General features: G+C 51.2%; 1 protein-coding gene across 1 annotated transcript; it reads left to right on the top strand.

The window, feature by feature from the left end:
* The first annotated feature begins 1185 nt into the window (after nucleotides 1-1185).
* LOC103174856 (bestrophin-4) lies at nucleotides 1186-9485 on the top strand. Its single transcript, XM_042341368.1, is given in 11 exon segments — nucleotides 1186-1271; nucleotides 1603-1784; nucleotides 2868-2962; nucleotides 3353-3586; nucleotides 4721-4875; nucleotides 5128-5205; nucleotides 5669-5707; nucleotides 5710-5823; nucleotides 6572-6652; nucleotides 7100-7251; nucleotides 7824-9485. Coding segments are annotated over 10 exon segments (2262 nt in total). The 5' UTR covers nucleotides 1186-1271; nucleotides 1603-1632; the 3' UTR covers nucleotides 8986-9485.
* The last annotated feature ends 1465 nt before the right edge of the window (nucleotides 9486-10950 follow it).

Here is a 10950-nt window from a genome sequence, read left to right as displayed (position 1 = left end):
GACTTGTGTTTGTTTTACACCCTTAACCTCCCGTCTGTGCCTGTGAGTGAAGGCACGTGTAAGTTCGCTGTTACTAACACAAACCGTGTGCTGTAAGGGTGTCTCACTGCTCACTGCTACTCTCCTGTGGTAATGCTACAGAACTGCAATTTGTTGTTGTTATTGTTAATCTGCTGACACAGCGAGGCCGAGCGAAAAAATTGCTGAAAGTCCCCCAGTCTCAGGCTGTCAGAGCATTTCGTCCTAAAACGTAAAACGGCGCAAAATTCGGAGATGGAAAAATCCATTTCGGAATTTGTTTTGTTTCCAGAGCTTCGAAAAATAAACAGTTTCCAAATTCCGGGATGAATGCCGTTTCTAAAGGCGTCATAGCAACTTTGTGACCTGAGCAGACAGACTGGACCTTGTTTCATCCACACGTCTATGCATTAATCTCTTCACGCCCTGGCACTTCTCTGAATCTCCTTACTCCCTACTCCCGCTACCCGCCACCTCCGCTCGGCAGGCTCTGGCCTCCTGTATGTCTCTCAGCCCCTCCACTCCATTATCAGTGGCCATCCTATCAGCCAATACTATCGATTCCCAGGTGGGGTTAAACCTTAGGCACATTTCCTTCTCTACACGCTTCTGTTTACCCAGCAGTAAATAGGAACCCAGTTGTTAGTCGATTGGCAGAACGCTTTAGGATGGAAATAATCCTTCCAAAAGGAAATTTTGTCACTCAATCCACGGCTGTTTGTGGATACTGCTGTGCGCAATTGACTGCCATGTTTCACCCACAAAATTACCCAGTGAATACACTTTACAATATATTCTGTGAAGCGCTTTGGGGCTATGTGGTCAGATGCTATATCAAATGCAAGGTTTATTGTTATTATTATATTCCATTTCCCCGTCCCAACCCCAACCCCTGCTGTAGTTGTCATGAAGCAGGGGTGAGGTGAGCAAGGCACAGGACTAGGTATTGCTGTCTGACTGCCTCATCCCACCCCCCCCCCCCCAACCCCCTACCCCCAGTGCGGAGCAAAGTGAACAGGATTTGAGGGAGAGATTAACGCGGAGACAAAGCGGCGCTGTGTATTGTGTGGATTAGCTGGTCAAGTGACCGCCTCTCTTGGAAAGGTTAGGAAATTCCATTCACTTCTCTGTTACCAGAGTTGTCACGACGGGAAAAAATGAGCCGTGGAAAACATTCTGGAGCCCGGAGTTTGGACGGAAAGAAGGAATCGGTGTCTTAGGCCTGAGAGTGCAAGCTCGGCAAGTGTAGGGAGGTGAGAGCCAGATTGGCAGTAGATATGTGGGACTTGCCAGGGGCTGGGGTTGAGGCTGGGGACTGGGACTGGGGGCTATGGTTGGACCTGGGGTTGAGGCTGGGGCTGGGTTTGGGGTTGAGGCTGGGGCTGGGTTTGGGGTTAGGGCTGGGTTTGGGGTTGGGGTTGGGGCTGGGGCTAGGTTTGGGGCTGGGGCTGGAGTTGGGGTTATGTCAGACTGTAGCACACCGACACTGCCTGTGTGTTATTATCTGTATGTTACAGCCTCACACTCAGCGTGTGTCAGTCTCACGCTGTGTATGTTACAGCCTCACATTTGTGTGTGTTACAGAGTACCCTCGCTGGGGGTCAGGGCGTGAGGATGACGGTGACCTACACTAGCCGAGTGGCTAATGCCCGGTTGTGTGGCTTCTCCAAGCTGCTGCTGCGCTGGAAGGGCAGCATCTACAAGCTCCTGTACAAGGAGTTCCTCATCTTCACGCTGCTTTACTTCAGCCTTAGCTCCATCTACAGGTAAGAGGCGTTTCACAGCCCATCACTGCCCTCCCTCGGGCAGCGAGCGGGCAGTGATCACCTCTAATTCTGGGGTAATTCTGTATCGATCACTAGGTCACTCTTCGGTCAAGCGCTCTGGGACACTGCCCTGCGTGAGGGGTCCTATATAAATGCAAGTTGTTGTTGTTGTTGTAGGAGGCAGCACAATCCTCTGGATTTCTTGCCTTTCCAATCTCAGTGTGCCCGTCCCCGACCTTTTTTTAAAAAAAAATGGTTTATACACATTTCAGGCCCTGGAATGGCTTTTTTTTAGTTTAAATCCGGAATTATTTTTTTACAGGCTGCGGTTTAGTTGCTTTTGATTTTAATAGTTCATTTCTGGGGTTGGATCGTGAGAAGAACGTCAAAATCCACTCTCTGCCCGGCCCGAAAATGTTATATCACTGGGCGGATTACATCGCAAAGCAGACGAGAAATGTTATATCAGAGCAGAAGATGATGCCATCTTCTGATCAGTCATTGCATTACAACAACAACACATTGCATTTATACAGAGCTGTGGGTTGGCATGGAGGGCAAGGGGGGGGTGGAGGAGGGAAGATGACCGAAGGTACAATCAAAAAGGAAGGTCTTGAGATGGGCCTTGAAGGAGGCAAGGGAGGCTCCGAGGAGGATGGAGTTCCAGAGGGTGGGGGCGGAGAGCTGAAGGTGGAGCAGGCAGGGCAGTGCCTGCAGAACAGAGGTAGCGGACAAGTTGGTGAAGTTTTAGTAGGTGGCAGAGGGGGAGAAGCAAGACCGTGGAGGGCTTTAAAGGTGAGGACAAGGATCTTGAACTCGATCCTTTGGGGGATAGGAGCTACTGAAGCTGGGCGAGGGTGGGGTGATCGACACACGGAGCTTAGTGTGGTAGAGGACACGTTCAGTGTGAACCTCACATTAAAAAATGATCAAACACCCATAACCCCTACGTGTGTTAGTCTAAGATCTCAGGTACTATAATTCCTGATGACAGCACAGCCAGTCTGGCTCAGGTATCGGGCCACTGAGACCACACAGAACATTTCCTGCTGATCTAATGCTCTGTGCTCCCTCCTCTCTCAGGTTCCTGCTGAATCAGAGCCAGAAACGAGTCTTTGAGCAAATTGCCATCAACTGTAACAACTACGCTGACCTGATCCCCATGTCCTTTGTGCTGGGTGAGACTCATACACATTGTCGTTGTGGGCCGGGGGAGGGATGGGAGTGGGGAAAGCCACAGGACGTGAGGGACAGGGACAGGGGAGAGAACATAGCTGTTTGTGGGATATTGCTGTGTGCAATTGGCTACCGCGTTTCGCCCACAATACACACAGTCAATCCACTTTACGATATGTGAAGTGCTTTGAGATGTCTCAATAATGAGATAAGGTGCTACATCTAATGTAAGGATTATTATTATTATTATGACAGTCTTCACACAAGCTTCCATTTGCTTTGCACATGTTGAATTTGATTTCCCCCCTCCTCTTTCTCCTCCACACACCTCTCCCTCCACCTCCCCACACACCTGTCTCTCCCGCCACTCTCTCTCTCTCTCCACCCCTGTAGGTTTTATGTGACGCTGGTGGTTTCCCGATGGTGGAATCAGTACCAGAGCATGCCGTGGTTAGACCACTTGATGTGTGTGATCTCCTGCCATGTGCAGGGCACAGACGAGTATGGCCGCATGCTGCGCCGCACACTGATGCGCTACGTCAACCTGTCGTCCGTCCTCATCTTCCGCTCGGTCAGCACCGCCGTCTACAAACGATTCCCCACCCTCAGGCACCTGGTGCAGGCAGGTGAGGAGCCAGCCCCCACGCACAGTCCAGGCCACACCACACCGCAGGCAAAACAACCCACACGCGAGATTTGTAACTGGAGAATTCCCAGATGGGACCGAATCTCTGGAATTCCCAGAGCCTGGAGTGATGTTCCTGAGGGTCATCCTGAAATTCCCTAGTGACTAACAACAACAACAAATTAGATTTACACAGCGCCTTTCACATCGGGAGAAAGTCCCAAGCACTGGACAGTCAGGGATTTGGATCCGAGCTGTGGGTTGGAATCAGGGAAGGTGAAGGACAAGGAGGGTGGGGGTAGGAGAGTGAGCCTAGGCACGGTTGAAGAGGAGGGTCTTGAGATGAGCCTTGAATGAGGCAAGAGAGGGAACCAGGCGAAGGGAGTGTGGGATGGATTCCAAAGGGTGGGGGCAGAGAGTCTGAAGACTCACGTAATATAATCCCCTGAGGTGCCCAAAATTCCAACTAGTCTCAGCCTATCAGCAATTAAAATGTCAGCTGGATCATAATATGGAAAGGGTGGCTTTCCTCACATCTTACAAACAAACCAGCTTCCAAATTCAGGTTGAATTGAAGAATGCTTCACAATGTGGGGGCACCTTTCGTTGTGAGCTAAGCTGGTCTGACTGGCAGAGACCGAGGCACTTCAGGCTCTGTGTCCCTCACACATTAACTCATTTTACGTAACAGTGTAGAAAAAAATGCCAATGAAGTGCAGTCAAGTGATCTGAGGCCAGGTTACCCTGAGCCAAATTCGTGTTTCCCTGAGCCAACGAGTCACTGGGCTTAGAGACATGTCCCCGGTCTGGGCTCAGCCAGGCCAGGCCGTGAACCTGTGTCTCTGCGATCGATGTTTGAGTCATGTAGGAGTTGCTTCTCCTCACATTGATGGGGTGGGAATCTATGATCCGAGGAATTTTGTGTCTCAGAGCGTATGTGGTGCTGAGTGTGACTGAGTTAAAGTGACTGCTCACTAGGGTTGGGTGGGTGGGTGAGCGAGACGGGAGAAGGCTGTATGAGGGGTAGATTCTCGGAGTGCACCTCTGAAAAAAGGAGTCCCGTCTCCTCCCCCCTCTCTCTCTCTCTCTCTTTTCCTCTCTCCGCCCCCCCTCCTTTCTCTCCCTCTCTCTCCAGGTTTCATGACGCAGGATGAGTACCAGAAGTTTGAGAGTCTGAAATCGCCGCACAACAAGTTCTGGATTCCGTGCGTTTGGTTTGTGAACCTGGCGGTCAAAGCGAGAAAGGAAGAGCGGATAAGTGACTACGTGTCCCTGGCCCACATCTTTCGAGTGAGTGATCTCTGGATAGCTCTTGGAAGGTGAAAGGGTTTGCAGGAGGAGTGTGTAAGGCAGAGAGTGATGAGAGTATGAATCTGGGCCTCAGACAGGCTGTGGTTCTGCCCTTGGCTCTTAACCTCTCTGTGTCTGGGCTCAACAGATATGGTGATAAACAGGGCCCTCTGACCCTGTGATAACAGGGAGGGTTTGGGGTCACTGCAGAGGATCGCAGTGATACTCAACAATGGCTGCATCTCTTTGCAGGAGGTGAACACTCTGCGGAGTCAGTGTGAGCGACTCTACAGCTATGACTGGATCAGTGTGCCGCTGGTCTACACCCAGGTAAGCGCTGCCCGCTCTCCACCAAGCTCGCCAACTGGCAACCTCAACACTACAGCCTGAAACACAGCCACCTCAACACTACAGCCTGAAACACAGCCACCTCAACACTATAGCCTGAAACACAGCCACCTCAACACTACAGCCTGAAACACAGCCACCTCAACACTACAGCCTGAAACACAGCCACCTCAACACTACAGCCTGAAACACAGCCACCTCAACACTACAGCCTGAAACACAGCCACCTCAACACTACAGCCTGAAACACAGCCACCTCAACACTACAGCCCGAACACAGTGATGAACACAGATAAGATCGGGCATTCACGTCATCGCTGTTTGATGGACATGCAAATGACTCTTATGTTTCCCTTCAAACATCGTCAACCTAATCATTATTTGAGAGTGATTTAGAATGTCAGACAGGATCCAGCTGCTGTATACCACAGCCTCTCTTTCCCAGGTGGTGACCGATCCAGTGGTACAGTTTCTTCCTCGCCTGGCCTGATTGGTCGCCAGTTCCTGGATCCCAGTCAAGGTTACCCCGGCCATGAGCTCGACCTGTACATCCCAGCCTTCACTCTGCTCCAGTTCTTCTTCTATGCCGGCTGGCTGAAGGTATGGACTCCCCAGAGGCGATGCAGAGACATCGTCAACCTTATGTTAGAGGTGGGGGGGGCAAGATGAAGGAGGGCTTTGAAGGTGAGGACCAGGAGCTTGAACTGTATCCTCTGTGTGATGGGAAGCCAGTGGAGTCGGGCGAGGATAGGGTGATCGGGTCACGGAGTCTGGTGCGGTGGAGGTAGAGTTGGGTGTCATCCGATTACATGTGGACGTTGACCCCATGTCTGCAGATGATGTCGCCAAGAGGGAGCATATAGATTTTGAAGAGGAGGAGACTAAGGACAGGACCCTGAGGAACACCGGGGGCCAGAGGCAAAACCATTTGTGGAGAGATGAAATGTAGGCAGTGTGAGAGGTAGAATCTTGAACCATTCAAGGACAGAACCGTGAAGGTTGAGGTGAGAGGAGAGGCAATGGATGAGGTTGGAGTGGTCAAATGTTGTCAAAGGCAGCAGAGAGGTCAAGGAGCGACAGAGAGAGCGACAAGGCTGATCACAGTGTTCGAGACAGAGCAGACTAGATAAATCATGTTTCATCAGGCTTGAAAAGAGACGTCTCAGTGAGATAGAGATCAGGATAGAGAAAAATAAATCCAGATCAATATTGTCAGATATGTCAGATCAGCTGACAGGGCACAAGTTCAGGGTGTGATGGAAAGGTTTCGGACAGACACCAGGAAGTAGGTCTGTATATCTAACGTGGTTTACAGCTGAGAATTTTTCTTATGACATCTGGACCTCAGGTGGCCGAACAGCTGATTAATCCCTTTGGTGAGGACGATGATGACTTTGAGGCAAACTGGCTCATTGACCGAAACCTGCAGGTAACAACAATAATAATAATAATCCTTGTATTTAGTATATATATATATTGTCAAGTGTAGTGTCTCTGTATTTGTGAGCGAAATGCGGCAACCATCAGCGTCCCACAAACAACCATGGAGTGAGTGTCTAATTTTATCTGGGGGATTGTATGCGTGTGTGCGTGTGCAAATATATATATATAGAGAGAGAAAGAGAGGGTGTGTGTGTTTGCGTGTGTTTAGTGTGTGTGTATATGAAATGTGTGTGTGTATAGTATATGTGTGTGTGTAGAGTGTGTGTATATAGTGTGTGTATGTGTGTATAGTGTGTGTGTATAGTGTGCGTTTGTAGTGTGTGTGTATAGTGTGTGTGTGTGTGTGTGTAGTGTGTATGTGTTGGTGTGTGTGTAGTGACCGCAGTCACAGTGAGTGTCACTCCTTGTGTATACAATGCTCTTGCCTCTCCAGGTCTCTCTCTTGGCCGTGGATCAGATGCACCAAAACCTTCCGGCTCTGGAGAAGGATAAATACTGGAACAACAATGAGCCACAACCACCGTACACAGCTGCAGCCAACGAGCACCGCAAATCCTCCTTCCTGGGCTCCACCTTCGACATCAGGTCAGCGGTCTGAGAGACTTACTGGGGGGAGGGACCGGGGGCAGTGACCAGGCTGGGGTCTGAGTGACTTGTTGACTCTGCTCCACTCAGGTCGGATGTTCCATGTCCTAATATCCCTGAGCGTAAAACATTTCTCCCGACTTCTCCAGTGTGTTTTGGTGAATTCAGTCTCACTGTCCTCACTGCAACAACAACAATAAATTACATATACACAACCACCTTTCACATCGGGAGGACGTCCCAAGGCGCTGGACAGTCAAGGATTTGCCGAGCTGGGGTTTGGGATCAGGAGGGCTGGAGGACATGGAGGGTGGAAATAGGAGGGTGACTGAAGGCGCGGTTGAAGAGGAAGGTCTTGATGCCTTGAAGGAGGCGAAGGAAGGGGCGAGCCGAAGGGACTGTGGGATGGAGATCCAAAGGGTGGAGGCTGAAGGTCCAGCCACCCATGGTGGGGCGGGCAGGGCGGGGGATATGGGGCAGGCCGGAGCCTGCTGAGCGGACAGCAGCCCTGAGTGTCAGTGTGTATCAGGTGAGGGTGAGGTTACTCTGTGCTGTGTGTGTGTACCTTACAGCATGCTGAAAGAGGAAATGGAGTTCCAGCCCCTGGAGCAGATCAACGAGAACGAGGCAGTGAATCACGCCACGCCCCTGCTCAGTAACCTGGGCCGACTGCTGGGGGTGCCCACAGCCAACCTGCAGAACATCTCCCGATCCACACCTCGCATCAACCTCCTGCGCAAGAGAGCGGGGCCCCTGTCCCCCAGCCCCCTGTACAGCTTCCTCAGCTCCGACTCCACACCCAACGGCTTTCACAAGCCAGGGGGGGCGCTGCTGCCCCCCAACCGGCCCTTTGCCCGTCTTCACCGAGCGTCTTCCTCCTCTACTTCCCCACTGGGCTCCACTCAGGGCTGCGGGCCCCTGGGTGACCCCGAGGTCCCCGAATACGACGGCTTCATTTCCTCCTCGTTCTACGAACGGCCGGGCTATTACAGCGCCCCACAGACCCCCATCCACTCCGTGCCCATGGTTTTCCCCCCCAAGCGGCTCCCCATTAAGAAGCCCTTGACCTTGGCCAGGGCAGATGAGCCGGACAGAGCCAGCCTTGGGGCCGAACCCCAGCCCACCGGGGAGCTGGGCATCTCCACCAGCAACAGCAACTACCCCCTCCTTCCCGAGGGTCCACATGGCTTCTCCTCCGGGGAAGCCTTGTCGGACACAGTGAAGCCCAACCTGGCCATGGGGGATGGGTTCCGCGCCCGCAAGCACCCGCGGCTCACCCTGGAGTCCCTCCGGCACATCAGCAGTGGTGACCTGCCCAGCCCAGCCCTCATCCCCTCTGCCATCAACACCCCGGGGCGAAGCTCCACCTTCTCCTTCACCCCCATGGCCTCCCCTCTGCTGGAACGAGCCCCGATAAGGAGCCACAGTGGGCTGGTCTTCACTGGCGACGAGAGGGTAACGGGCACTACCGAACCGGGCATCTCCTCCAAGACCTTCAGTATGCCAGGGCTGCCCACACTCACCTCAGAATGCCCCACCGATGCCAACACAAAGTCGCCCTTGGCCAGCCAGAGCCAGCCCCTATCCTCAACTAATACACGAGTCTCTCTCATCGAAGGAGACCTAGTCAACTTCATGGAGATTATCATGGAGACAGCAGAGAACAGCCCCGATGGTGGGAAGACCGAGATGGATCAGCTTACTGATTCTCAGGGAGCGGAGACAAAACACTGAGGATTCCATCCGTGCCTTTCCTTGCTTGTCCACCATCATCCTGATTTGGGAAGTTGGACTCGGGCAAGATTCCGTTCTGTGTAGACTCACTTGTCCCTCGTCCCCCAACCCCACCCCAGGACTGTCACAAGGTCTCCAATACCCAGCCTTAGTGAAGCTCCAGTTCAAAATGTGAGTCATGGTATCAGAACGCCGCTGCTCACCTCTCTTCAATGGTCTTATGCTATTGATCGGCTTCACCGATCAATAGCATAAGACCATTGATGGGAGAGTTCATTAGAGAGTAGAGGAGCCAGAGTAAAACCATGAATACTGTTGAGGGTTTTACAGTATTCGTGGTGGTTAAAGTCTCAAGGCTCATTTCAATCAAGGGTCCGTTCCCTGTCACTACTCCACTCCCCCCACTCCCCTCACCCCACCTTAATGATCTCAGCTATCAGACTACAACATGCACTGATGGCAGGGAATCCTCCCTGTCAGTTCCTGTTAACTCTGCAAGCCAAAGCCTTAGTAGGTAGGGTGGTCCTAGCTGGACAAGCAGCTGGAAACCTTGGCAGACAGTGATAGCTGCAGAAAAACAACTCCCGGATTAAAAACGTTTTTTTTCCAAAATTTGGCACCATCTTACATTTTATCTTCAGTTCATGAGGAGGTGGTTTTGAGGCCGAGACAGAGCCTGGGTGCTCAGTGAATTGGCAAGCGCTCACTCCCACACAAAGCAGCACAATAAACCCCAACACAGTCCTTCAACGTAAACACCAAAACAAAATGTCCACTTATGTCCTCCCATCACTAACTGACACACTAACATGCTTCCCCCACTTACTTAGACTCACTCACTAAATACTGACTGCAAATTTGACCACGGGAAGCAAAGTGCTAGGAGAAATAGACCCACTTTTGATGTAGCAGAGACACTGGTTAGCAGCACAATGGTCAATGCATTGTACAGTAACAAATCAGAGACTGAAGGCTGGAGATGGAAAGACAATGAAATGCCAAGAGGGAGAGAAAGAGTTCCTGAAGGACAGAGATGGACAGAGGGAGAAAGAGGTAAAGGCTTGAAGATGGAGTGAGATGCACTGTGAGGTGTATTCGCCCAGCAAATTCTTATGTTCTAGGTGCTTTTCAGTGTTGATCTGTCCTTGCTCTAGCACAGACTGAGACAGCTACAGACGCCTCCTTCATCCACATCAGGAATGCACGTGCAACCTACATAGATGTCTGAGCTCCATTGGCTCCCGTTAATGCTGTGACGTGTCCTTGTTTCTGCTGCCTTTAGTCTGAGCTCAGCTACAGACCTCTTGGCGTTAAAACAATACTTATATTGAGTTCATGAGAGGCCTTTGTGACCTCAATGTTCAGTGATGTTGATGAATCCTGCTTTATCGCGCTCAGCGAGACTGGTAAAGAGAAGCGATGTGACTGAGCCGATAGCACACTGGTGTGGCTGCCTCAGCCATGTGCTGTCTGCTTAATCCTCTCTGTATGTGAACGACTGTAATACAGACTTGGCCTGACACAATGTGTTCCTTCCTCACTGCTTCTCCTTTCCGCCTCAACGCACAATCTGTCTGTCAGTGTCACGTGAGCATCTGCGTGCTGGTGTAAATGTGATGCCTGTGTGCCGACCAGTGTACGTACTCATGTCGGTGAGAGTGACTGCGAATGCACATGCGTGTGAATGAGTGGGAACGATCTGTGTATAGAAGAACAGAAAGCTATCAATAGGGAGTTCTGACATTCATAAACTGAATATAACTGAACACAATAATAATAATAATCCTTGTATTTGATATAGCGCTTTTCACGTCGGGAGGACGACCCAAAGCGCTTCACAGAATACACTGTAAAGTGAATTGACTGTATATTTGTGGGCGAACGCAGCAGCCAATTGCGCACAGTAATGTCCCACAAACAGTCGTAGATTGAAAATGACCAATTTATTATTGTTTTTGGTTTTGG

This window comes from Callorhinchus milii, unplaced genomic scaffold (assembly GCF_018977255.1).
Source record: "Callorhinchus milii isolate IMCB2004 unplaced genomic scaffold, IMCB_Cmil_1.0 Scaffold17, whole genome shotgun sequence".
Taxonomy (NCBI): Eukaryota; Metazoa; Chordata; class Chondrichthyes; order Chimaeriformes; family Callorhinchidae; genus Callorhinchus; species Callorhinchus milii.
This window is presented reverse-complemented; position numbering and strand designations above follow the sequence as displayed.